Source organism: Chinchilla lanigera, unplaced genomic scaffold, assembly GCF_000276665.1.
Source record: "Chinchilla lanigera isolate Chin_1 unplaced genomic scaffold, ChiLan1.0 scaffold00067, whole genome shotgun sequence".
Lineage (NCBI taxonomy): Eukaryota > Metazoa > Chordata > Mammalia > Rodentia > Chinchillidae > Chinchilla > Chinchilla lanigera.
In genome coordinates, this window is record NW_004955468.1 from 4,830,320 (window position 1) to 4,856,414 (window position 26,095).

Below are 26,095 nucleotides of genomic sequence, written 5' to 3' on the forward strand. Positions count from 1 at the left end.
AAATATAAAAATCAAGTAAATATACATTTTAAAAGTAAATATATTTTTAAAATAAAATTTAAAAACTAAAAAGGGCTGGGGATGTACGCAATGTGAGACCCTGGGTTCAACTTCCAGTACCACAAAAAAGAGAACGGAAGAAAAGAGAAGCAGAAAGAAAAAGCAGTAAGTTTAGGATCTCCTCTGGTTCTCTTAGGATAGAAGCCCCATTTGCCCGGAACGCAAAGGGAAGTGTTCAGGACGTTGTGCCTCCTCGGGAACAGCGGGTGGTGAGCGGGACGACGACAGAAAGCGAGCGGGTGCCAACATCTCTCTGCGACCTTGTCACCTTCAGTCAATGCGACCCCCGCAGGAAGGGCGAGAACAGTAACACTCAGCAGGACAGCTGGACGACAGGACAGCTGGACAACAGGGCAGCGCAGCGGAGGGAATCTGTCTGACAACTGATGACGCCACCGCCGGCGCGCTAGTGACGTCAGAAGAAGGCGCCGCACTTGAAGAGAGGGCGGGAGGCAGAGGCCAAGGCTGGATCATGGAGCTAGCGCAGGAAGCGCGGGAATTGGGTCGCTGGGCGGCCGAAGAGATGGGAGTTCCCGCAGTAGCCCGGGCCCCGGAGTCCACGCTGCGCAGGTGAGGCCGCTGCGGGAGTGACGGCTCCCCATCTGGTGACAGATGCTTCTAGAGTGAGCCCAACCCCCATCGAGGACGCGGATACCTCCCCGCCCCCCGAGTTACTGAGCGCTCCCCACCCCAGTAATAGTATGTTCAGGGAGAAGATTCTGGATTTGAGTGAGGAGCCCCGATTGTGACCCTCACATTCCTACACCGCCCCCGCGATGCCGCCCAGAGCGGGATCCCTGGCACCGGTGAGGATTGTCTCTCAGCTGATGCAGACCCCTTCCCTTGTGAAAACGGGGTCTCCAAAGTAAGGCTGCCCGGCAGCACCTCCCCACCACCACCCAACGCTAGCCATGAGGACGCTCAGGAGTTAGCAGTAACAGCCCCCGCTAGGGATTGAATCTGTAGGAGGGATGGCGCCTGTCTAGTCACAGGAGCAATTCTCACATACGTCCCTCACCCCACCTTCGGAAATGACTGGAGCTGACCCTCTCCCAGGAGAAAGGGAGCACCGCGCACCATGGAATGAGTGTACTCGTCCCATGGACGAATAGCAAGGAATGAGTGTACTCCCATAGTGAGAAGCCCACTCTCTCAGTGACTAAGGAGGTAATATCTCTCCCCCCCCACCCCAAGCATGAGCCTTTTCTCCTCCAGAAGTGTGTAAAGGCTCCTTACACAGTCATCACCCAGGAAGTGAGGCTCCACCTGTTTGATGCCCCAGGCAACCTTTATGCACTGTCCCCACAGGCTGTGTCTGGGCCAGGGAGCTGACATCTGGGCCTACGTCTTGCAGCATGTGCACAGTCAGAGGTGAGCCATGCTGGGCAAAGGGAGGAGGAGGAAAGGGGTCACAAGCAAGTCCCACAGTAACTCCTTCCTCCATCTCTCCACTGCAGGAATGTCAAGAAGATTCGGGGAAACCTGCTCTGGTAAATGCTTCTCAGAGCCATCCCTTCTTATGTTCCCCTCCCATCTAACCTTGTCCCTACCCATAGCCTTACATTTTCTGCCCTCTCCCTGGAAGCCCCAGTCATCTCCTGACTATGGTCTCATTTCTTCAGGTATGGCCACCAGGACAGTCCAGAGGTAAGAAACCTGTGCTATACAATTCTCTTTCATCCAACATAGAACTTGTAGATCTTCTGATCTAGACCCAGCCTGATGCTGAGTATGCTGAAAACACTGGGTTATCAAACAGCCCTAATCCCTGTGCCCTCCCGGGGTTTGCAGTCCAGGGTAAGGCAGGCAAGAGCGGGAAAGGCATCAAAACTGGTGAGGGGAAATGCTGAGGCCAGAAAGGGACCCACTGGGTCCCAGGTGCCCAGATGACATCTAGGTGGAGGCTTTCAGAAGGCTTCAGTACTCCAGATGTGAAGCTCAGAGAAGAGATCAAGATTGGAACAGAAATGTGGGTGTCACCAGCATAGACAGAAACAGGTTGGGAAGCCAGGTGTAGTGGTGCACACCTCAGTCCCAGCACTCTGGGAGGCTGAAGCAGGAGGATCACAAGTTTGAGCACAGCCTGAGACCCTGTCTCAAAAAAAGGTGGGAAATGAAGATCAGTATGAACACCCTAGGTTCAGTCCCCTAATCCCTGATACCAGAAAAAGAGAGAGAGAGAGGAAGAAATAAAGGGCAGAGGCTGAGAGATTCGGGGAAGCAATCCCAGGAGAAAGGAGGGAGCCAGATAGTACCTTAGCCTGCTTAGAAGAAACCCTCTGCCACGCCCCCACTCCATGGACGAGAAACCTGGTGCCCCTCAACTAGTCAGGCCAGACTAAGCCCCTGTAAAGCAAGCATCTGACCTTATACTTGACCCCACCAGGTCCGCCGGAAGTTGGAGCTGGAAACCACTGTGTCACGCCTAAGGGCAGAGATCCAAGAGTTAGACCAGAGCCTGGAGCTGATGGAGCAAGAGAATGAAACTCAGGGTGACCCATGGGGCCAGGCAGATGGGCAGTGGCATACAGGGTTGGGGAGATGCTGACGACCAGCCCTGTTCTTCCCACAGACATAGCAACAGAGCAGGCACTACAGAGCATGCGAGACACCCAGCATCGAGCTCTTCTCCTCCGGGCCCAAGCTGGGGCTGTGCGAAGACAGAAGCGAGGGCTCCGAGACCCCATGCAGCGGCTACAGAATCAGCTCAAGCGCCTGCAGGAAATAGAGAGGTGGGGCTCAGTGCCCAAGGGACCAGCCTTCATCAGGGCAGTCATCCTTAAAAGACCAAGAGTGGTGCCAACTTTATATCTAGAACACCAACTCTGGAAAAAACAACTAGACACAGAACAGCTCCCTGTTCTCCTGGAGCTTACTCTCTGATGCAAAACAGGCAGTCCATAAACTGAGAAACAGATTCTGCAGTTTCAGGTAGAGATAAGTTCAAGGCCATATGACAAAGAGGAGGGGAGGCAGGCAGTAACCATGAGCAAGTAACACTTGAGTTGGGGGAGGAATTTCCTTGGAGAGGGCAAGAGCAGAGGTCCGACCTTGTCCTGTGGGACGAATAGCAAGGAAACCGAGCCGGGAATATAGCTCAGCGGTACAAGCGCCTGCCTGGCAAGCACAAGGTCCCGAGTTTGATTCCCGGTACCAAAAAACAAAAACAAAAAAAATAGCGAGGAAACCAGTTCAGCCCAGGTTTCTCAGGCAAGTGGGGCTGGGTGAGGAGGGGGCCTGGACAAGTTTGGATGCCCTGGAGGCATTGGAGTTTGACTCAGACAGTTCTGGCCTTGGCGTGGCCATTTACAATAGTGTGGCTTTGGGCAGAGTAACTTCTTGGCACCTCAATACAAGATCTGTGGAGTAGACCTAATGTTCATACCAGGCTTTTACACTGGGGATGATAATTAGGTGAGTTGTGTAAAGTGCTCAGAGGGGTGCCTGGTAACCACTGTAGCTTGATGGGAAAATATCTACTGCAGTGGAGGTTGGGAACAGCAGTATAATCTTAGCTGGGTTTTACCAAGATTGTTGACCACTAGGTGGAGAACAGACTGCAGTGGGGGCGGGCAAGAGCATGGAGACCAGTGAAGCAGGCTAAAGGTAGTAGTCCTGCTGTGAGATGGGAGAGGCCTAATCTCAAAAGGTGGGCTCTGGGGCCCAGGCTCAGCAAGCTCCGTGCCTGACCACACTGGCAGTAGGAGGAGATGGGGCACAGGCATGTGAGCCCTAACTGCATTCCTCCCTCCAGGAAAGCCAAAGTAGATGTAACCCTTGGACCTCTGGCATCAGCATCCCTGGCCCTGGAGCCTGTGGTCCTGGTAAGTCCTGGGCCCTGGGGAAGGGTGAGGAGTTCAGAGTCAGGCAGACACCTGCATGCCCTTCATGTCCCATCCTCTTCTCCCTAGCGTGATGTCCGAACAGCCTGTACCCTCCGGGCCCAGTTCCTGCAGAACCTCCTGATGCCCCAGGCCAGGGGAGGCAGTGTCCAGTGAGTGTCCCCCGGCTCCAGGAACCCTTCAAACAGCCTAGGCTTTGGAGGCGGGAAATCACTCTTTTAATCCCTCAGATGTTGAGCTTCTAGGCTATATCAGTTCCAGGCTCCCAAGCTGGAAAAAGGAAGAGACATACCCGTAACAGGCAGTCATGGCCAGGTGGTCAGGTCTGTGGGGGATGGGGAAGGATGAGAGTGCTAAGGGGGGGGGGGAAGGGTGGGGTACTCTGGTGAGGAGGCTTAGCCAGGCTAACAGACTGAAATCTAGCAGGTATAGATGGGCTCAGTTTCCTCATGTGAGAGCCCCTGCCTTGTAGGGTGGTGGTGAAAAGTAAAGGGATAACCGAGGTGTCTTGTAACATTCCTGTCCCCTTACCCAACCCCACAGAAGCCCTCATGATGACCACTTTGGAACTTCTTACCAGCAGTGGCTTAGCTCAGTAGAGGTGAGAAGGTGGGATTCTTAGAAAGGCCACACCCTCTAGACCCACGATCGAACCTCAGGGTACCAGCTCCTGACCCTCCATCCTACTGTCTCATTCCTGTGGGGGCCCAGCTTACTGCCCAGCCCCCCAAGTGGCCTGACTTCACCCTTCCTGCTCCTCAGACACTGCTGACAAACCACCCCCCAGGCCACATCCTGGCTGCCCTGGAGTACCTGGCTGCAGAGCGGGAGGCAGAGATCCGGTCCCTGTGTGGTGGGGATGGGCTCAGAGACACGGAGAAATCCAGGTGTGGAGTGGAGCGTTCCCAGGCAGGGCAGGTGGGCAGGTGGGTGAGCTGGGACAGCTAGGATCAGGCACAGTGAGCTGCTGGTGGGGCAGAACTGGATCTCAGTGCCTGATGCAGTGGGCAGGCTAACACTGGCTGCTCCCTCAGTAGCTGTGCCCTTATACAGGCCCCCAGCCCTGGCCCCGGCCGACTTCAGCCAAGCCTTGCCATCCATGGTGCACCTTATCCAGGTAACCTCCGGCTAACTCTCTCAGTATCCCCAACCCCCTCACTCCCATGGGCCATGCTCACACAGACCTTGTACCTGCCCCCAGGAGGGCTGGCAGGCTGTGGGTGCACTGGTCACCCAGCGGGGAGCCCTTCTGAAGGAGCATCGGATCCTGACTGGCCGCTTCCAGGGCCTGATGGAAGAGGTGGAAAGACATAGCCTTGGACCCAGTGAGAGGTGAGGGGCTCCCTTGGCAGAGGCCTCTAGGCCGTCTCTCTTCTAGGTGTCTCAGGACCCGAACATTTTCTGTCCCTGTGATTCCCATCCCTGCCTCCCTTTCCTTGAGGTATCTGTGTGTTTATGGTGCATGCCTGAAGGCTGCATCTCCCTTCCTAGAGTGGGTGTCAGTTTCCTCCCTCTCCTTTGCTCTTTTCTGCTTGTCCTGTAGGAAGGTGCTAATGCTGGGTCTTCGAGGCTGTGGCCTGAAGGCAGAGCTCAAAGCCCTGTGTGCCCAGCGCCAGGAGCTGGAGGATGCATCTGGACATCGGCAGCTTCTTCTGCGGGAGCTACAGACGAAGCAGCAACGCATTCTGCACTGGCGGCAGCGGGTGGTGAGAGACAGGGCCTGGCAGAGGGCAAGAACCAAGGCGTGGGGCCTTGTGATCAAGCACTGGGCAGGGAGGGGGCCCAGGGTGAGACCCCCGGGGGGAAGCAGGACCTGTGCAGAGGGGTGGCCTCAGCCTGGGATGTGAGAAGGACATCCAGCTAGTCTCCATGGCTTCCTGGTTCCTTAGGGGGAGACCCAGGAACAGATTCGCCTCCTCATCAAGGGAAACTCAGCCAGTAAGACACGCCTGGGTCGGAGCCCCGGGGAGGTGAGATGGGAATTTGGGTGATGATGTCTGGGGTGGGGGATGGGCTGGGGACTAGATCTGCTGGGGATAGGTCTGGGTCCATGCAGACCACTCACCCATACCTCTCCCTCCCAACAGGTGCTGGCTCTGGTTAAACAAAAGGTGATCCCCGCCTCTGAGGCGGTGGCACCACAGAGCCAAGAGCTGCTGAGCTGCCTGGAAGAGGGAGCCCGGCACCTGCCTCACATTCTGCTGAGCACCCTGCTGCGGCACAGACCCGAAGGGTAATCTCTGAAGCCCAGCTGCCATCTCCCCTGCCCTTGGTCTGTCACTCCCTGAACCTCCTCCAAAGCAGTCACCCCAGTGTTCCTAGGCTGTCCATCCTTACCCTCAGGTTACCACGCCCAGTCTAACATCTTAGTCCCCAGGTCTGCCTTCAAGTTCCTTGGCCCCGGAGCTTCTGGAACTCAAGCCCTTCTCTCCATGCTCCATCAAGGCTGGTCTTCTTCCCCAGGTTGACGCCCCTGCCCACGATCCTACCGTCCATCCACCAGTTGCACCCCGCATCCCCCAAGGGCTTCAACCTCATAGCACTGAGCCACACACTGGGGCTGCCTGCGGGGAAGGTAAGTGCCTGTCCCCTAGGACTGCCTGCCCATCACCATCCCTACCCCTGCCCTCGGTGACTGTCCTTCCCCTCCCTCCAGGGACCAGAGCTGCTCCTCCCGAAGGCTGCCTCTCTTCGCCAGGACCTTCTGTTCCTCCAGGACCAGCAGAGTCTCCGGTGCTGGGATCTACTTCACATGAAGACCAGTCTGCCTCCGGGACCACCCACACAGGGTAGGCTGCTCTGTTTCCCATACCCCGCGCCCTGCTCATTCACAGCATCCACACCTACTGCTTCCGCAGTGTGTACTGTGTGCTTGGAACACACTCAGTTGTTAAACATACACAGCAAGCCCATTGGTGAGTACTGCTCTTCTCCCCATTTTACAGGGGACGGAGCTGGGATGCAGAGGGCTTAGTATCTTGCCCACATGACAGCTGGAATTTGAACCCCAGTAGCCTGGGTCTGTGCTCCTAACCACTAGGCAATACTGACCACCCGTCTGCCAAGTACTCATCACATCAGATAGTGTACTTGAGCAGTTCGAAGCTGGGCTGTGGAGTTAAACCACCAGGATTTTTTTCTCAGTGTTTTCTTCTCCTCACTGTGTGATCTGCCCATTCCTCAGCTTCGTCCTCAGGGGAGTAAGCATAGTAAGAATCAGAGAATTGCTGGGAAGATTCAGCTAGGCCTGCAGCAAGCATTTTGTGTCTCTGCTGTGATTATAATAACTGTCTGCGTACACACCGTCTCTGAATCCTTCTGTGAAGGGAAGGATTATTAAGCCTCACAGTTTACAGATGAGAAAACAAACTCTGTGAAGTCCAGGTGCTGGCCCAGACAGCTTGATGGAGTATGAGAGGAGAACTACCTAGCCCCAAGGGATTTCCCGTGGTAGAAGCAAATAGGAAGGAATCAAAGGATAAACAGATAGAAGGTGAATTGATAAGGAATGGGTTAGGAGAGCCGGGTGCAGTGAGACACACCTGTAATCCCAGCTTTCTGGGAGGCTGAGACAGAAGGATCACCAGTCAGAGCCCAGCCTGGGCAACCTAGTGGCTTAATGAGATTGCATTGCAAAATAAAAAAGGCTGGGGCTATGGCTCACTATGAAGGGCCTGGGTTCAGTCCCCAGTATTGGGGAAAAAATAGAATTGAGGGTGCCATCAGCCAAGTAGAAAGAAAAACATCGAGGCTTTTGAGTTTGGGGCTCCCTGCCTTGCACTTCTCCACAAGGAAATGTGCAGGAACAGGAGAACAGTTTGAGACATGGCATAACATGTCCCCACCTCATGGGCGTCTTGAACTTTAACGTATCTGTATGAGAACTCTCAGTCCTCTTTACTGCAAAGAGCTATTTGTTCCTCTTCCTTTGGTTTCTTCCCCTCATAACTATCCTGTCTTCCTCATCCAGGTGCTACTGCAGAAACCCTTATTCTTTCCACCTCCCTAACTGCCCCCCTTCAACCTGCCAGTGAGTCCTGTGGGTCCCATGTCCCAAGCTCTCCAATTTGTCTCTCCCCACTAGCCTACAGCTACGCTTGTCTGACAGCAGAGATAGCTAAAGAAAGGACAAGGGTCAAAGATTGAGGTCGCAGGGCAAGGATGGGACAAAGTCAGGATTGAGGCCCAAGAGGTCCAACCACATGGCTCATCCACACTTGCTCTGGCCAGGCCTGCTTTGGGCACATGGAGAAGAACGAGGCCCAGTCACAGTCCTGGGGGGGTGGGCGGGAACCCCTGGAGTAAAGGGCTGGAGCAGGCTGAAGAGATAGCAGGTGCTGGCAAGGGTTTTCCAAAGGAAAGATGGTATTTCACTCGGGCCCTGGAGTGAGGACAGATTTTTCCCGACACTAATACCAAGTTGAGGAGCTTGGGGGCACTGGGGAGCCTTGAAAGGTTCCTAGGGGTGGCTAGAGGGGACAACAGGTTTGGGCATCAGGAAGATCATTCTAGCTGCCGCATGGAGGGTGACCAGAGTGGGTTATGGGCCTGGGGCCCAGGAGGGAGGCTAACAGGAACAGTAGGGAACAGAGGAGGAGACTTGGAAACCTGAGTGGGTGGGCCATGCAGACTGGTGGGCCATTGTGGGGAAGGAAGGAAGTGTCCAGGATGAGGCCTGCTGTGGTGGGGTTGCCCTTGAGATGAGGACTCGACGGAGGGACAGGACTAGGTGACTAGAGATTTGGTGACCCCGTTGGCTGGGAGGCTCCAACAAGCCAGATGACTCAATGCTGTCTCCCGGGCTTCTACCCTCCAGAGCTGCTGCAGATCCAGGCATCCCAGGAAAAGGAGCAAAAGGAGAGCCTGGGGCAGGCTCTGAAGAGGCTGGAGAACGTGCTGCAACAGGCGCTGGAACGAATCCCAGAACTCCAGGGGGTCGTGGGGGACTGGTAAGAGAGGGAAGTGGGGCAAGGAGCCCTGAGCTGGGTAGAAAGTGAGACTCAGGCCTTGGGGATGGTAGGAGGCCCGTGGGGGTCTGGAGGGCCGGGCTTCCTTCTCACGCCATGCCCTTTCCCAGGTGGGAGCAGCCAGGCCAAGCCGCCCTCTCCGAGGAGCTCTGCCAGGGCCTGTCCCTGCCACAGTGGCGCCTGCGCTGGGTCCAGGCACAGGGGGCTCTGCAGCACCTGTGCAGATGAGGAAGAGGCTCAATGTAGAGCCAAGAATTTCACCCCAGCACCCCTCCTCCCCTACTAAAATAGTCAAAAGAAAGCATGGTCAGGATAGGCAGCCTGTAGTCCCTGCACATACCTGCAGTCCCCCTTGGGCCGTTCTGCTGCTCCCCTCTATTCCTACCCTGCCCTTTCATCCCACCACAGCCAAGAGAATGGGGTATCTGGGGGCACACTCCATGCACCCCTTAAGGTTCCTGCATCACTTTCACCCTCAGCAAATTAACTGAGTGCCTTCTTTGGGCGCTGGGGATACAGCACTGAACAAACTGGCCCTAAGTCCCTACCTTTAGGAAGTGATGGGTGGGGGACAGTTGGTGAGGTAAGTAAGATGCAGTTATGTTGGAAGAAAACTGCTGTGAGGAAATAAAGCAGGCATAGGAGGTATGGTTTTTAAACAGAGTACACTGTAAAGGGCCCGAGCAGAGCCACATGAGTGTCAGGGAGGCTCCAGCACGCACTTGGGTGGTGAAATGTACTGCTGTGAGGGCCACTGAGGAGCCCTGTAGAGGGGAAGGTGGGACGGGGTTAAGAGAAGATTTTCTTAGAATTTTTAGAGTTTTCGTATTTTGACATTTAAATCTGGGCATTTGGAATTTAGCCTTGCAAACACATTCAACGCTGTGTGATTTCACATCTATCCCAGGAGCACTTAGTAACTTCTCAGGCAGCGCAGCAGTTGCTGCTGAAACGGGAGTGAGCGGCAGGGTTGAAAGGAGGAGAGAAGGAAGCTCTAGGGCAGTGGTGGTGAACCTGGCATGCGTGCCGCAGGAGGCTGGTCATATCATTGAAAGCTCTAAAATGTTACGTCACTGCTCTAGAGTAATGGAAGTATATATCAGGAGCAGTATGGGTTCCCCTGGTCTAGAGATTGGTCAGAACTCACCTCTTGTGTATGGGAGGAGGTGGGGTACTGGGGATTGAATCCAGATCCTTCACATTGAGCTACATCCCCAGCCCTTTTTAATTTTGAGACAGGGTCTTACTGAATCACTAAGTTGCTTGGGCTAAGCTTGAACCAACAGTGTTCCTGGCTTAGCCTCCCCGAGTGCTGGGATTACGGGCATGTGCCATACCTGCCTTCACTGTACCCTTATGGCCTTGTGCATTTCACTGTGTGGATTATTCTTCCATTATAAAGTAAAACTTTACCCACTGGTTTAAAATATCCCATTTTCCTACACCAAATGTCTGTGTTTAATTAGACGGTCTTGCCAGATGTGGTGGTGCACCTCTATAATGCCATCACTTGAGGCTGAGGCAGGATTGCCTTGAGTTCAAGGCCAGCCTAAACTACAGAGCAACAGCCTGTCTCAAAAAAAAAAAAGACTATCCTAGTTCTTCCCAGACCCAGTGTATATGTAACTCTCCATGTGCTGCTGCCACAGTGCTTTCATTATGAAGGTTTGTAACACATGGTAACATTGGAAACGGGATTGCCCTGTGCCTTTAGTTTTTTAACCCAGCCTCTTGTTGCTAATTTTTTTTTCTCCCAAGTGAAAACAAAACTACTTAACTGGCCTGGTTCCAAAAGAAAAATAACCACTTTTATTAGTTGCATGATACACTTACAAATCAGGGAGATTTGACATCTCTGTGATCTTGATCCTTCCTTTCTACCTACCTCCTTACATCTCTCGCCCTGCAGAGCCACCTCTCCTGGCTTTCCTCATCCCTGGCTGCTAGTCCCGTCTTTATACGTTTGCTGTCCTTTGCACAGTCCTTAGTGCCCCCTCCCACAGATGGGTCCTGGCCCCCCCTCCAAACTGAGCCCCCCTTCCTATCGGACTCTAAATGTGAGCGCCCTCAGCCATCCTCCCTGCTCAGTTTTTGTCCATGACAAATCTAACATACAGGGTGCTCTTTATCTTTTCACTCCCTTGAGTAGAATGTGAGGTCTATGAAGTTGAACCCTTTTATAAACTGTAAGTAGGGAAAACTTGCCTAGATATGACTCAAAGTCCAGATGTAATAAGGGGAAATACTGACAGAATTGTCTACATGAAAGTAAACCTAAAGGAAAAGACAAAAAAAAAAAATAAGCCCTTGCATGGAAAAAAGAAAATGGAAAGAAACCACAAGTTTGACAAAAATATTTGCAACTTATACCATAAATATGTGTGCATGTGTGTGTTTCTACGTATCTGTGTGAATTCAAACTGGGAAAGAAATATTCTAAAGCCACAGAAGAACAGGAAAAATACACAAATAGACAACTTTCAGAAAAGATGTTCCAAGACTCAAAAGCCACTATTTTCCTTCCATTAAGTGACAGATACAGATAATAACCATCAAGTCAAGGGTTGCCAAAGCTTTTAGCTGGTCAGTCAACCTCATCAAAGGAGGAAGAAGCATAATGTCTTGTGTTCCTGATGGGATACAATGAGATACAATATGACAGCTCTACCTATGAAGTAGTCACCATCCCCATTCCTATATCTGAGAGTTCCTCATCTAAACACATCCATCAAGGGGCTGGGGATATAGCTCAGTGGCATAAGTGCCTGCCTGGCAAGCACAAGGTCATGAGTTTGATCCCCAGTACCGCAAAAAAATAAAAATAAAAATAATAAACACATCCATCAAGTTAATAACCAACCAGAGATTGAAAATATTTGAAAAATAAATTTCATCCTTACTAAACACACACAGACTTTTCTTGTCATTTTGCCCTTAACAACACAACTATATTACATTACTTTGAGTATTATAAATAATCTAAGCGCTGGATGTGGTACCACACACCTATAATCCCAGCACTCAGGAGGGTGAGGCAGAATGATTGCCTGGAGTTCAAAGCCAGTGTGAACTACATAGCAAGACCCTGTCTCAAAAAATTAAGAGTAGGACCAGGAATATAGCTCAGTGGTAGAATGCTTACCTACCATTCATGAGGCCCTGGGCTCAGTCTCCAGCACTGGAACAAGAACAACAAAAACAAGAGTTAAAAGTTGGGACAACTAGAGAAATAAAAGCAGTATTGAATTATAACCCAAAATATGAATTGCATGGGTCCACACTGATATAAATGATTAAAAGAGGAACATAGACAAATCTCCCACACAACACAGTATTAAATAATTTATGTAGATACTCCACTGTTGAGGAAGTGGTGCATAACTCCCCACTCACTTGTGGCTGCACATAATGACTTTCTAAGGAACATGGAAAGGAGATATTTTAAAAAGTAACTTTATAGTGGAGAAGCCTCAAGCACTTCAGCCAGGTGATGAGAGTTAATATGCACAGTGGTAAGTCATGTGGACAGTATCAGTGGTAGCAAAGCTACGGCGTGTTTGCCACAGCTAGCTGTTATCGAAAGCTCTCAAAGGTTTGCCTTCACTGATACATGCTAAGAATTGAGCTTTACTTCTGTGGTCTTTTCCCAAAAGATCCATTGCTCCAGTCTAATGTGGAGAAAAATATCAGGTAAATTCCAAAGGAGGAACCTTTATAAAATACCTAAAAAGCATTCCGAAAAGCTGTGAAAGTTGCCAAGTGGGGCAGTGAACGCCTGCAATCCCAGCACTTTGGTGGCTAGACAGAGGAGGATTGCTGCAAGTTTGAGGGCAGCCTGGGCTATTTAGTGAGTTCAAGGCCAATCTGAACTACATAGACCGTGTCTCAAAAAGAAAAAAAAGACTGTCTAAGTCAAAAACAAAGGAGAGTATAAGAAATTGTCACAGGCAAAAGGAACTCATAAAAGCCAGGCATGATAGTGCATGCCTGTAATACCAGCACTTGGGAGGCTGAGATAAGAGGATCCTTACAAGTTCAAGACCAGCCTGGGCTGCAAAGTGAGCTCAAGGCCAGCCTGAACTGCATATGGAGACCTTGTCTTGAAAAAATCAAAACAACAGTAGGACAAAAGGAACTCAAAAGAGACATGACAGCTACATGTAATGCAGTATTCTGGACAAGATCCTGGAGCAGAATAGGACTAAGCAAATACTAAAAATCTAAATAAAATTTGGGCTGGATGTAGTGGTACACGCCTGTAATCCCGGCACTCAGGAGGCTGAGGCAGGAGGATCATTTCGAGTTTGAGACCAGCCTGGGCTACAAAGTGAGGTTAAGGCCAGCATGGACTGCATAGCAGACCCTGTCTCAAAAAGACAAACAAACCAACCAAGACAACCAGTAAATTTTGACTGGGGAGGAGATCAACCAGCCAAATATAATGTGTGATCTTATTTGCATCCTGATTTTATAATTCTACTGTATAGTGAGATTTTTGAGTCAGGAAAAATTGAACAGTCTGGGTTTTTGGAACATAGTCTGGGTATTCAATGAAACTAAGGCATTTTTTTGTTGGTTTGTTTTTTGAGACAGGGTCTCACTATGTAGTTCGGGCTGGTCTTGAACTCACTATGTAGTACAGCTGGGCTCGAATTTGAGGTGATCCGCCTGTCTCAACACCCTCCCCGCCCTAGTGCTAGGATTACAGGCGTGCGCCACCACGCCCGGCCCAAAAGAATAATGTGATGGTGATAACAACAGCATACTTCATGGGTTTTTAAAAAATTGTTTCATCTGTTAGATATACTGACGCATTTATGAGTGAATTGGTAGATGTCTGGAATTTGTTTTTAGCATACTCCAAGAAAAATAAGTGAATTATAGACATGAAACTGAAAGTGTATAATATTGGTAGTGTTTGAGATACATGAGGACAGGGTTCTTTATACTATCCCCTCTAATATGTATGTTTGAAAAGTCGTAATAAAAAGCCTTCAGGACCATAAAAAAAAGTATGTTTCCTAAGAAAGAGCGCAGAACCCGTGCTCTCTGCCTTGGCATGAGTTGTGGCTTCTTTCTAGAACGTTTCTCCCCATTTTCTCTAGCAAATGTTTTCAGATGCCCCCTTCTCCAGAAAACTGGGTCAGAGCTTCCTGCGAATTTCCACCATGCGGTCTCTGGTCTTCGGTAGTCTTGTGTCCACCTCATTGGAGGAGTGCCTCACCTACACTGGGTCTCCAGTCGTGACCATCGCCGAGGTAGACGCGGACCTCACAGCGTTTATAAACTCCTGGCGCGGGACGCGCGGTGGCATGGGAGGGGCCTCCCAACTTTCCTGCGTCTTCAAAGGTCCAGATTCCACATCAGGGATGGGGCCAACTGACTTTGCTTTGCTCTGATTAGCCACATTCCTCCATCCGGGCGTGGCCGCCTCCCTCCGCTGCGCCCGGGTAGACCCAGTTCTTTCCGTCAATCTTTCTTTACGGCACTCTGGTAGGCTAGCAGGCCTTCTTGGGGGTGTGGCTTCATCTTATTGGTCCTCGCTCGCGGATATATAGTGTCTTGTGCCGGCATCCGTCGCTCTAGCTGATACGTCATCTACGCTCGCCCACCCTGACGAAGCCAGAGAGTAAGACAGCAGGACCGGCGGCGGCTAAATCGAGACTAGTAGCGCGACAGCGACTGCAGCAGCAATGGCCGGGGCGGGGCCGGCCCCGGGACTCCCGGGTGCAGGAGGACCGGTGGTCCCAGGCCCTGGTGCCGGCATCCCGGGCAAGAGCGGCGAGGAACGCTTGAAGGAAATGGAGGCGGAGATGGCCCTGTAAGGCCTGCAAGAGGGAGGGATAAAAGCCATCCCCAAACAGAGCTACTGAATCCCGGAGCCTCCGGGCCTCGACAGGCCCAAGATATGGCTCTGTTATGAGGAAGTGGGACCTTCGGGATGGTATTGGGGCTGTGGGGGCTGGAGATGTTGGCGGGGACGAAGGACCTGACCTGTGGTGTCTGCCCTGAACCCCCAGGTTTGAGCAGGAAGTTCTAGGGGCTCCAGTAACCGGAATCCCAACCGCTGTGCCTGCGGTGCCCACGGTCCCCACGGTAGACCCGATGCAGGTCCCAGCAGCCCCTGTGATCCGCCCAATTATTGCAACCAACACATATCAACAGGTAAGTTTTAGCTAAGGCATAAGTCAGTAAGGACGATGCCTCGACTACAGCGTTTGTATACGGAGAGCTAGGGACGTTTTGGCCTGTTGACTAACAGCACCACACGTATTTCATATGTTAAACTCTGAGAATGTAGTAATGACAAAGACAGTATTTTTTTGGTACTTGTTGTGGTTTGAATCTGTGTGTCCCCCCCAAAGCCTCAAGCGGCCATGGGGCGGGCTTTTAGAGTTCGATGGGTGTGAGAGCTACACCCACCCTAGGGTGGATAGTTTGCATATATAAGGGAGAGGAAAAGGGTGCTTGAAGCCATTCCTCCTCCATTCCGCCCTGGTGTGTGCTTGTGGCTTTTTGCTGTTGTCTGCCACCCTGAGCTGTAGCTCTCTGCCATGTGCCACTCTGTGTTATAATCTGCCAAGTACGGACTGAAACCTCCACGAACTGTAAGTGAAATAAACTTTTCCTTCCTTAATTTTGGGCGTCAGGTATTTTGTCCCAGCAACGAGAGAAAAGTAACCAAGACAGTACTTTATATCCTGGAGCATGTTGTACAGTAGGACTTGATGGGAATGTTCTATATTTAAAAATTCATAATTGCTTTCTCAACCTCAAGTTTTAAGTACTCAGTTTATATATTTTTTTGTTTTTTTTTTTTTTCCGGTACCGGGAATCAAACTCAGGACCTCATGCTTGCCAGGCAGGCACTGTGCCACTGAGCTAAATCCCCAGCCCAGTACTCAGTTTATATATGGCTAGTAGAAAGGAAGAGAAGGAGAGAGAGAGGAGTATTAAATGAAACTGGTTCATTTTGTTCTGTTAACAAATAGTTATTGGATGCCTTCTAAGTTTATATTTTCCTAGAAAGAGATAGGTCCAGTTGTAGTAAGAAGGCAGAGGTTTATCATCACAGGTAAGAAAGGTAAGGAAGTGACATTTAAGCAAAGCTACAAAGGAGGTGATGGAACTGCAGGTGTAAGAGTGATTCCAGCAAAGAACATAATTTCATGCTCAAGGAACCCCAGGGAGGTCAGTGGTTAAAACAGAATGAGCAAAGAAGACATTGGGAGAAGATACAGAGGTGATGGAAACGAGATCTAGTAGGGTCGTAGGTGCTACTGTAAGGATCTTGGCTTTTACTCAGATGGGGAACTGTTGGAGGATTTTGAGCAGAAGGGTGTTTCAACTTGAAGTTGATGGAGTTGCTCTGGCTGTCTGGATTGTAGAGGGCAAGGATAAAGTCAGGAAGACTGAGGAACAGGCTGCTGTAGCGATCTAGGCAAGAGGTAATGGTGGCTTGGGCTAGGCTGATGGTGTTGGAGCTGGCAAGGACAGGTTGGACATTATTTCAGGTAGGGCTGTGGGGAAGATGCAATGGGGTGGTTAGAGAAGTTGCTCGGAGGAGCGGATAAGGACTGCTTTAGCTAATGTGATCTCAAAAACCCCTGTGCCACAGCTGGTGGCGCACGCCTGTACTCCCAGGATTGGGAGGCTGAGACAGGAGGGTTGCTTCAGATTTGAGGCCAGCCTGAACTACATTGCAATATCCAGTCTCATTAAAAAAAACAGTCTCCCTGAGAAGTGAATTTTAGCCAAGAGCTCATAGGTGCCAAGAGCTCATAGTTACCCAGCCCTACACAGAGCACAAAGAATGAAAGCCTTGACTGCCTGGGGTGAGCCAGCCAGGATCAGTTAGGAGCACTGAGTCCAGCCCCTCATCCCTTCATCCCAACCTTCTTCCCAACAGGTCCAACAGACTCTGGAGGCCCGGGCAGCCGCTGCAGCCACAGTAGTTCCTCCCATGGTGGGTGGTCCTCCTTTTGTGGGCCCAGGTAAGTAAAGAGTGGCTGACAGTAGGGTTAGAGGATCAGACAAGGTGGTTAGAAGGGATGCTTAGGGCTCTTTTTCCACCATCCGCATCTTTCCTTTCCCAACAGTTGGCTTTGGCCCTGCTGATCGGAGTCACCTGGACAGTCCAGAGGCTCGAGAAGCTATGTTCCTGCGGCGAGCAGGTAGGTCAGGGTCAGGAACTCCATATTTAACCAGTAACACTGGTTTAGGTGACTTCAGCCTTTTGTCTGAATCGCTGCTTTAAATCGCATTCTCCATTCATTTCCATTCTCGGATTGTCATTATCCTAAAGCACAAACCTGATTGTGTACTTCCTGATTATTTCAAATCAGTTTGGGCTTAACCTGGTCATTGCAAACTAACCCCCTGAATGAACCAAAGAAAAGACCCCCACATCATCATTCCTAATCCCCAACCTTTGCTGAATCTCTCCCCTATGCTTAATACTTTATAACAAGCTACACTATTTATTTATTGTGGTTATCAGTTCTTGCTTCCTATAAAATACAAGTTTTGTGAAGGGCAGAATTCTTGGGTCCTGCCACAAAGTAAGCATGACTTACTATCTAATAAAGTGCTAGAGCCGGGCGTGGTGGTGCATGCCTGTAATCCCAGCTCTTGGGAGGCTGAAGCAGGAGGATCGTTGTGAGTTCAAGACCAGCCTGGGCTACAAGGTGAGCTCAAGGCTAGCCTGAACTGCATAGCGAGACCCTGTCTCAAAAAGACAAAATAAAAAAAAAAGAAAAGAAACTAGTAAAGGACTAACAGATCCCCAAACAAGCACTAAGCTCCTTACTAGTAGTCAAGACCCTGCAAGACCTGGCTCCTTTGAGAGATCCACACAGCCTCCCCAGAAGCCCTGAACATTGCTGAGATGTACAAGCAAGGCTTTGTTGAGGTCCCTTCTCCTTGCTGCTGCTTTCAGTCACCTGTAATGTCCCAGCCTGTCCTTTCCACAAGCCATTCTCCGTATTTTCCACCTTCTGTTCAGGTAGCCCACACACACAGAATTTTTACAAATCACTCCCTTGTATATGTGAAAAGGAAGTGTGTTCTCATTTGGATGTGAAATTCTGATATAATCTCTGTTAAGTCAGACTTGTTAACTACATTTTCTAAATCCTTCTATACTTGTTTACCTGGTAACATCTAGGAAGTGTCTTTTTGTTTGTTTTGTTTGTTTTCCGGTACTGGGAATGGAACTCATGACCTTGGATTTGCCAGGCAGGCGCTGTGCTGCTGAGCTAAATCCCAGGCCCCATCTAGGAAGTGTTAACACACTCTTAGTAAGGTTTTATCGAAAGGCTGGAAGTCATCCTGCCTGTCTTCTAGCCCTGCTCACAGTGCCCTCTGAAGGACGTCATGGCTCAGCCAAGAAGGCTGTGCTTAGACACCTGCTACCATTGCAACACTTCTCATAATGCTGTCCAATCTGCCGCCTTTTCTGTCACAGTCATGCTAGGCTGAAAAGGAAAAAAAGGGTTTTGTTGTTGCTGCTTTTGTTATTTCCTTGTTTCTTTGAAACAAGGTCTCACTATGTAGTCAGGATGGCCTTGAACTCACTCTGTGTAGCCCAGGCTAGCTTTGAACTCATGGCTGTCTTTCTGCCTCAGCCTCCCAAGTGCTTGGATTACAGGCATATGCCACCATGTCCAGCTAAGGCATAAGGGTTTTGCTTATACAGATTCTCCCTGCCAGTAACATTTCTATTCACTGTCTGCCTAACTCTTCATTATCCTTTGGGGCTCAGCTCTCAGGTTTCTTTTCCCAGGAAATCTCTGGTCCTGCTGCCTGGGTCAGAGGCTTTGACAGCTGACAGCCCCCATCCTTCCATCTCCTGGCCTAGATCCCTCTGCCTGGTTTTACCCCGTTCTAGCTCTGATCAGCCTGGGTGGCCACTCCTTCCTACTCTTGATAGGAGCTTCCTGAGAACCCTTGGTTTATGTTGGGTCTCAAGCATTATCTGCCCCAAGGCTGGGGCCATGGGAGATCCTTATGGTCAGTTTTTGCTGAATGAACCAAAGAAAAGACCCCCACATCTCTCAGAAGGATCCCCAGACTTTTTCAGGATTTCTTAGATGCTGAGAGTAAACACAATGCACACACGCACATGTGCACAATGCGCCCCTTGCCCCAAGTGCCCCTGTCCCCCATGACACACACCCCCATCTCTCTCTCCCACAGCTGTGGCCCCTCAGAGGGCTGCTATCCTGCGTCCAGCCTTCGTCCCTCACGTGCTACAGAGAGCAGGTGAGGGGGCCAGGGTCATCACTGCCACACAACTCGCTCCCCAAGCCCCTCGACTGTCCCACTAACACCCTGACAGATTCTCTTCTTTCTTCTGCAGCAGGTGCTCCCCGGCCTATGGCCCTGCGGCCCCCGCACCAGGCCCTCGTAGGACCCCCTCTTCCTGGGCCCCCTGGACCACCCATGATGCTGCCACCAATGGCTCGCGCCCCAGGTCCCCCCCTGAGCTCCATGGCTGCTCTGAGGCCTCCCCTGGTAAGTGTGGGTGGGGAACTAATGCCATGGGCAGGAAGACCTTGCCGGTTCTGCCTTTCTTCTAGCTCATTCCTCTAACTTTGTCTCTATCTCTTTCTTTATTGATTCATGTTAATTATGGAGAGCATTGGGTTTTGTTTTGGTATTTTCATACGTGCATATAACACACTTTGATCATATTCATCCCTGGTTTTCGTCTCTTTCTTTATTCTTTTGTTTTTGTTTTTTCTTTTTTCTTTTTCTGGTACCGGGAATCAAACTCACTACTTTGCACTTGCCAGGCAGGCGCTGTGCCGCTGAGCTAAACCCCCAGCCCCTCTTTCTTTATTCCTTGTGACTGAATATATTTTTCTTTTTGAAGAGCGTATGGAGAGAAATGTGTGCTCTGGGGGCGTGGCTGTTTTTCCTTTGACTGTCCCTCTCCATTTCTCCGTTGTGTTTTTACCTGTGTCTGTCTGTCCCTCTATGTTTCTCTGTGCCTTACCAGAGACTTCCTTTCTTGCTTGTTCTCTGGCTTTGCTGTATGGATAGGGCTAATAAGATACGGGCCTGTGATCTGGCTCTGTCATACCCTTTTAAAAAAATTTTTAGTTTTATTAGTATGTGTTTGCAGTATATAGTGACTTCATTCATTGTGCAGAGTTAGTACATGTAGATGACACATTCCTGCCCTGCTTTTGCCCATAGGAAGAGCCAGCAGCACCACGAGAGCTGGGCCTAGGCCTGGGGCTGGGCCTGAAAGAGAAGGAGGAGGCAGTGGTGGCAGCAGCGGCTGGGCTGGAGGAGGCTGGTGCTGCGGTGGCTGTGGGAGCAGGAGGTGCTCCAGCTGGCCCTGCAGTCATCGGCCCCAGCCTGCCGCTGGCCCTGGCCATGCCATTGCCTGAGCCCGAGCCCCTGCCCCTCCCACTGGAGGTAGTACGGGGCCTGCTGCCCCCATTGCGCATTCCTGAGCTCCTGTCCCTGCGTCCACGACCCCGGCCCCCCCGGCCTGAGCCACCCCCCGGCCTCATGGCTCTTGAGGTAAGCAGAAAACATAGCAGTGGGAGGACAGGCAGGAATCTGGTGGACTTTCATACACAGTTCTCTGTCCAGAGCGGGGAGGACTCAAGGGAGAGGGAGGCGGACACACATACCCCACCCAGAAGCATATCTAGTCCTTTAACTGGAGGAAGGAGGGCAAGGGCCAAAGCAGAGTGCGAGAGCAAGTAGCACCAAGTCCTTTGTACCCCATCCCCCTTTCTCTGCAGGTGCCGGAGCCCATGGGTGAAGACAAGAAGAAAGGCAAGCCAGAGAAATTGAAACGCTGCATTCGCACGGCAGCCGGAAGCAGTTGGGAGGATCCTAGCCTGTTGGAGTGGGATGCCGGTGAGTGGCCTCCAGTGTGAGGTCAGGCCCTGCTGCCTCTGGGCCATGGCCATGGAAGGGGAGCCAGATAACCATGACTCCTATTGCTAGCCTACCTCAGGGAAGGCCAGACTATAGCACTGAGGGGCAGATCCCTCCCCTGGCCATAAGCCGAAACTTTCTGTCGTGTTCTACCCCCGAAGAACCTGGCCTGCTCAAGGTCAAAGAGCATTCTTTCTTCCCCCAACTTTTTTTTTTTGAGACAGTGTCTCACTGTGTTGTTCAGGCTGGCCTTGAACTCATTGTGTAGCCCAGGCTGGCCTCAAACGTGTGGCAGTCCTGCCTTCGCATCCCCAGTGCTGGGATTACAGGTGTGCTCCACCACCCCTGGCTTCCCCCAACTTTAATGAAAAAAATTTTAAGCTCAGAATGATGCAGTGAATGGCCTGCCCACTACCTGGATTCTGCAGTTGACATTTTGCCCTGTTCATTGTATTCCTCCTGTTCACTTTATTCCTGTTAACTGCTGTGGGGTTTTGCAGTGCTGGGGAGCAAACCCAGGCATGCTAGGCAAATGCTATACTGAGGTTTGTCCCCAGTCCTTTGTTATTGTTTTATGCTCAGTCACCCGAAGCTAGTTATAAGTGAAGTTATTACCTCTAAGTATCTTAGTATTCCTCTAAGAAAGACTTTCTTTCATAGCACAGTGCCATTATCACAGCCAACAACAGTAATTCTGTGACATCTTATATTCTTTTTTTTTGTCCTTTTAAGACAGGGTCTCACTGTGTAGTCCAGGCTGACCTTGAACTCACTTTGTAGCCTAGGCTGGCCTCAAATTCATGGGGATTCTCTTGCCTCAGCCTCCTGAGTGCTGGGTTTATAGGTGCACACCACCATACCCAGCAACATCTTATATTCAATTTGTTATTTTTTCACTTGCCTCAAAACTCTGTTATGGCTGTTTTTCTCCCCAAGCCAGAATATACGTAGTTTTATGTATTTACCTTTTGTTTTCTACTTTTTTTCTGTTCTATTTAAGTTGGACTAAGGGTGCTAGGAGTGTAACTCAATGGTAGAGCATTTGCCCAGCACACTCAAGGCCCTGGGTTCCATCCCCTGGGCTAAACAAGAGTGGTGTTCACTTGACCCAGAAGGAAGGAGTGCTCGTTCATGTAAGATGGAGTGGGAGGCGGGGGTGGGAAGGAGGCTGGCACTTAGATTTCAACCAGCACCTGGTCCAGGTTGGTGGCCATAAAGCCAGGTGGTCAGAGAAGGTCCTGGGGGACATCTCTGCCTGCTAAGCCTTCCTGCAAGCTCTGCACAGGATTATCATCAACCAAGGGAACAAGAGTGGTTCATGGAAGGAAGGTAGGAAGAATGCCTGCCATTGAATCCCGTGCTGGGAAAGGAAGCCACCCTGCTCACTGCTGGGCTTTAGAAGGTGCCTCCATGGCCATGTGAATGAGAATGGTTTCTCTTCCACCTCCTTATGTTGTGTATAATTTTTTTAAAGTATCCAGACCAAACTGGGTGTGCTGTCACATGCCAACTATCACAACACATGAGAGGCTGAGACAGGAAGATCACCACAAGTTGCAGGCTAACCTGGAATACACAATGAGATCCTGTCTGAAAAAACCAAAAGTATCAGGCCAGTTGTCTTGTGGAAGGTCCCACTCTGTTTGTCAGATTGCTTGCTTCTAGGGTGACCTAATTGTTTTCAGAGTGTCCTTAATCACCACAAATGCTATGAGGTAACCATAGCAATAGCTGAGGGAAAAAATGAACCCTCTTCTGCCCCATCCTTGACTGCCATCTCCTCTTCCTGGATCATTGGCCTGTCCAAGGTAGAGGCCAGACTAGGAACAAGCAACCCCTGCCTACGCTGGGCCAGTATGGGCTGGAACTATACTTCTGTGACCTTGGGCCAGCCCTTTAGCCTTCCAGTCTGACTTGCTTGTCCCCACAAAGGAAGTGCCAGCATGTGCCCCTGGGGATGCTGATCCACTGGGGTTGTGCGTGGTGAGTAGCAACATAACCCTGACAGTGTGCCCAAGAGTGGCAGCGGAGGTCGGCCTTGGAGAAGGGTCACGTGGTGTGTTCCCAGTGCAAGGTGAACTTAGGAGGGCTTTGCAGAAAAAGCAGAGCTGAGGCAGGTGCAGCCTGGGTGCTGAGGTGCCATCCCTGGAGCCTGGGGTGTGGCAGGGGTTCAGGGCACATAACGGGGAGGTATCCAGGAGACTAAGGAACCTGGGCTTTCAGAGGAAAGGCCAGCACCAGGTCAGAGTTAAGAGCTTCTTCGTGGCAGTGGGCGGTCTTGGGATAAGGAAGAACAATTCAGTTAGAGGTTAAAAGTAAAGACCCTAAAGCCAGAGGCCTGCACTTTTGTCCCAGCTGTGCTGCCTCCTGTCATATAAGTTGGGCATTGACTTGACCTCTGTGCCTCAGTGTGAAAGGGCTGCTGGGAGCACTAGATATTTAAAAAAAAAAAAAAAAAAAAGCCAGGTGCTTAGCAGGATGCCTGGTGCACGTTAGGTACCACACGAGTATTGGCTGGTAATTAATTACTGAGGGTCCCCAGGCAGAGCCTGTAGGGACAGAAGGGGAAGGGTTTGGGGATCATTTCAGAGAATTTGAGGTCATTCACAGAGTCAAATAGGCAGTCTCTGACCTCTCCTCTCCCAACCCCAGATGACTTCCGAATCTTCTGTGGAGACCTGGGCAATGAGGTGAATGATGACATCTTGGCACGAGCCTTCAGCCGCTTCCCATCCTTCCTTAAGGCTAAGGTGATCCGTGACAAGCGCACAGGCAAGACCAAGGGCTATGGCTTCGTCAGCTTCAAGGACCCCAGTGACTATGTGCGTGCCATGCGGGAGATGAATGGTGAGTGAGGGCTCCCCTAGGCACGGTGGGTATGGCAGACGTCCAGTGTACTCCTGACCTTGAGCCCTCCATCCCCACAGGGAAGTACGTGGGCTCACGCCCCATCAAGCTGCGCAAGAGCATGTGGAAGGACCGGAATCTGGACGTGGTCCGAAAGAAGCAGAAGGAAAAGAAGAAGTTGGGCCTGAGATAGGGTCTGTGGCTGGGCACCCGCTTCCACCCGGCCGGGCGCTGGCTTCTCCCCACAGCTGTCTTTGGAAAAACCCCAACTGTCCACCCACCTACCTACCCCGAAAAAGTTTCAATAAATTTACATTCATTTCCATCCCTGGCTGGGCTTGGAGGCCCTTCATGGGGGTGGGGCTTGGGACCCTGCACCTGAGATGCGGGACATTGAGAGTTTACAAGTGGGCATTTCTGAGCCGCTGTGGTGTCCTGCTACTTAAAACTTAGGGTCAGGGATACAGCTCAGCGGCACAAGCACCTGCCTGGCAAGCACCAGGCCCTGAGTTTGATTCACAGTACAAAAAAAAAAAAAACAAGTGCTTGCTGACAGCAGCCAATTCTAGAGGAAGGAGGGGGTTTTGGCAAAGTGAAAGTCAAGGCTTGTGTCCTGGCTCCAGCCTGTACTCTCAGCACTGACTGAGGAAGGGAGTCTTCCGGCCCTGCCCTTTGCGAGCTCAGCCTGGAGGGCTCCCCTGATTCATCGCGCTCAGCTAGGCCTGGCCAGTGCTGAGGACAACAGTGACTGACGCCTGCGCCCCTGCTCCCTCAGGGACCATGGTCCACCGGCAGAACAGGCTCCTCTGCCGACGGCCCACAACGACCTGCGGGCCAGGGAGGGCCTCTTGAGGGAAGCATGCACTGTGAGACTTATCCTTCCCCTCTGGGTTTCTCCGGCTGTTGCCAGTTTCTCTACTCTGGCCAACACCAACCAACAGTGCTCACGCTCTCAGTTCTGATGCCCATTTCTTGCCCAGGAGTCTGTAGGTCTTTTCCTGGCTCCAGACTTGCTTCTGTCTGCCAAAGGTGTCCGTGCAGGACCTGGAATGGCAAGCTGAGAGCTTAAGCATTACCCCGCACTTAGCAGGGAGTCCCGAGAAGCTGGGACAAGTCAGGCACCAAGCGGGCCTGACATCACAGATTTGCACTTTAGAAAGAGCTCTGACACCTACCACCGAGTGCTGGAAGTCTGCAAGGAGGCTGGGGCAGGTCCCGCCAGAGAGGGAGGTTGCAGGGTGGGAGTGTGGGGAGGGATAAGGGTCTTCTGGGGATAAAGCCATCAGAACGCTGGATGGCAGGGTGAGCAGTGGTGGGGGTGATACCGAGGCCTCAGCAGAGAAAGATCACCCAGGAGAGGTGTCAGATTTCTGTTCCTGTCTCCCCCTTTACTGCCCTTCTGACGTCACATTTTCCAGTCTGGTCAGAGGGATGAGGGCCTCCGTGGCAGGAAGTGCCCTTCAGCCCCCTGGCCTGGACCACCCCATGGGACCTTCAAGCCCTCCTCCCCGCATCACTGGCCCTTCCTACCCCTGGCCCCCTTCTCACTCCAGCCACAGGGGCATGGGACCAGAGGTGATTCCAGAAAGGAGGGTTAAGTTATGTACAGGAGTCCTGATGGTGGGGGAACCATGCTCAGAGGAAGAGAGGAGCTGGCAGAGATGCAGGGAAGCTCAAGGACGATCAGTGCAGTGGGACGGGTGAAAGGAGAAATCTCAGAGACGGAAGAGACAGGACCGCTCAGGAGGGTCTGGTGACAAGGCTTCGCTGGCTTCAAGCCTGGTGAACAGGGACCCAGAACTACAGACACCAACCAGAGGAGAGGCAGACATGGACAGACACAAACAGCAGAAAGGCCAGCTTCAGGGGGAGGCGGCCTAGCAGGCACTGCAGGATGAGGGACCGATGATGCCCAGCGCTCAGCGGCTCTCACAGCTCTGTGCAAGCCCAGCCCCAGGTGACTCCACTCAAGATCCGATTTCCCTTCTGTAAAATGAACAAGTTAGCAGTGCTACCCTCCACCCTCCAGAATGGTGAATAGCTCGTGATCAGGGAGCTGGGTAATTATGGGAACTGTCCATATTAAGACATTATTTTGAATGGTAAATAAGGGCATAAGCACGGGGTCTGAAGCCAGCTTGTTTAAGCTAAGGGTTGCCAGACTCTGCAAATAAAAGTAGAGGACAACTAGTTACCGAATTTCAGACATTTTTAGTATTTAGTATATGTCTAAAATATTACATGTGGTAGCCCGGGTAGCACAAGCACCAGCCTGGCAAGTGGAAGGTCCTGAGTTTGATTCCCAGTACAAAAAAAAAAGAAGAAAATATTGCATGTGTGTATGAACCTTTACTCTATGTTTTTGCGTTTTGCTAAATCATTTGGAGCAGGTCACAATTATAACACTTCATCCCTAAATATGTGTTCATTTCCTAATAGTGACTTCATAGAATACCATGATCATCTCATGTCACATCT

At 51.1% G+C, this 26,095-nt stretch overlaps 3 protein-coding genes across 5 annotated transcripts in view; 2 read left to right on the plus strand and 1 right to left on the minus strand.

Moving 5' to 3' along the window:
- Atp4a (ATPase, H+/K+ exchanging, alpha polypeptide) overlaps positions 1–14,179 on the minus strand; it is a 66,172-nt gene extending 51,993 nt beyond the window's left edge. The window contains exons 1-2 of the mRNA XM_013522383.1: positions 14,094–14,179; positions 12,016–12,047 (exon numbers count right to left, since the gene is read on the minus strand). Of these exons, the coding sequence (XP_013377837.1) occupies positions 12,016–12,018 (3 nt within the window). The 5' untranslated portion in view covers positions 12,019–12,047; positions 14,094–14,179. The remainder of the gene's footprint in view (positions 1–12,015; positions 12,048–14,093) is intronic.
- Positions 95–14,139, plus strand: Haus5 (HAUS augmin-like complex, subunit 5). Of its 2 annotated transcripts, none has more exons than XM_005400073.2 (19): positions 95–630; positions 1,369–1,431; positions 1,518–1,550; positions 1,683–1,707; positions 2,447–2,552; positions 2,633–2,792; positions 3,815–3,884; positions 3,972–4,054; positions 4,446–4,503; positions 4,665–4,789; positions 4,956–5,019; positions 5,104–5,234; positions 5,446–5,608; positions 5,792–5,872; positions 5,990–6,135; positions 6,366–6,477; positions 6,559–6,691; positions 8,719–8,851; positions 8,980–11,777. In XM_005400073.2, the coding sequence occupies exons 1-19, from the start codon at positions 533–535 to the stop codon at positions 9,095–9,097; spliced, it is 1,902 nt and encodes a 633-aa protein (XP_005400130.1). In that variant the 5' UTR covers positions 95–532; the 3' UTR covers positions 9,098–11,777. The 2 variants fall into 2 exon arrangements, with proteins under 2 accessions (XP_005400130.1, XP_013377838.1); XM_013522384.1 differs by lacking the exon at positions 8,980–11,777 and adding an exon at positions 13,975–14,139 and having other exon boundaries at positions 486–630.
- Positions 14,180–14,460: 281 nt separating the features above from the next.
- Positions 14,461–23,942, plus strand: Rbm42 (RNA binding motif protein 42). Of its 2 annotated transcripts, XM_005400071.2 has the most exons (10): positions 14,461–14,690; positions 14,890–15,034; positions 16,779–16,863; positions 16,969–17,043; positions 19,067–19,132; positions 19,209–19,384; positions 20,072–20,404; positions 20,632–20,749; positions 23,423–23,617; positions 23,698–23,942. In XM_005400071.2, exons 1-10 carry the CDS (start codon positions 14,563–14,565, stop codon positions 23,808–23,810), a joined length of 1,434 nt encoding a protein of 477 aa, XP_005400128.1. In that variant the 5' UTR covers positions 14,461–14,562; the 3' UTR covers positions 23,811–23,942. The 2 variants fall into 2 exon arrangements, with proteins under 2 accessions (XP_005400128.1, XP_005400127.1); XM_005400070.2 differs by lacking the exon at positions 19,067–19,132 and having other exon boundaries at positions 14,462–14,690; positions 19,230–19,384.
- Positions 23,943–26,095: the final 2,153 nt, after the last annotated feature.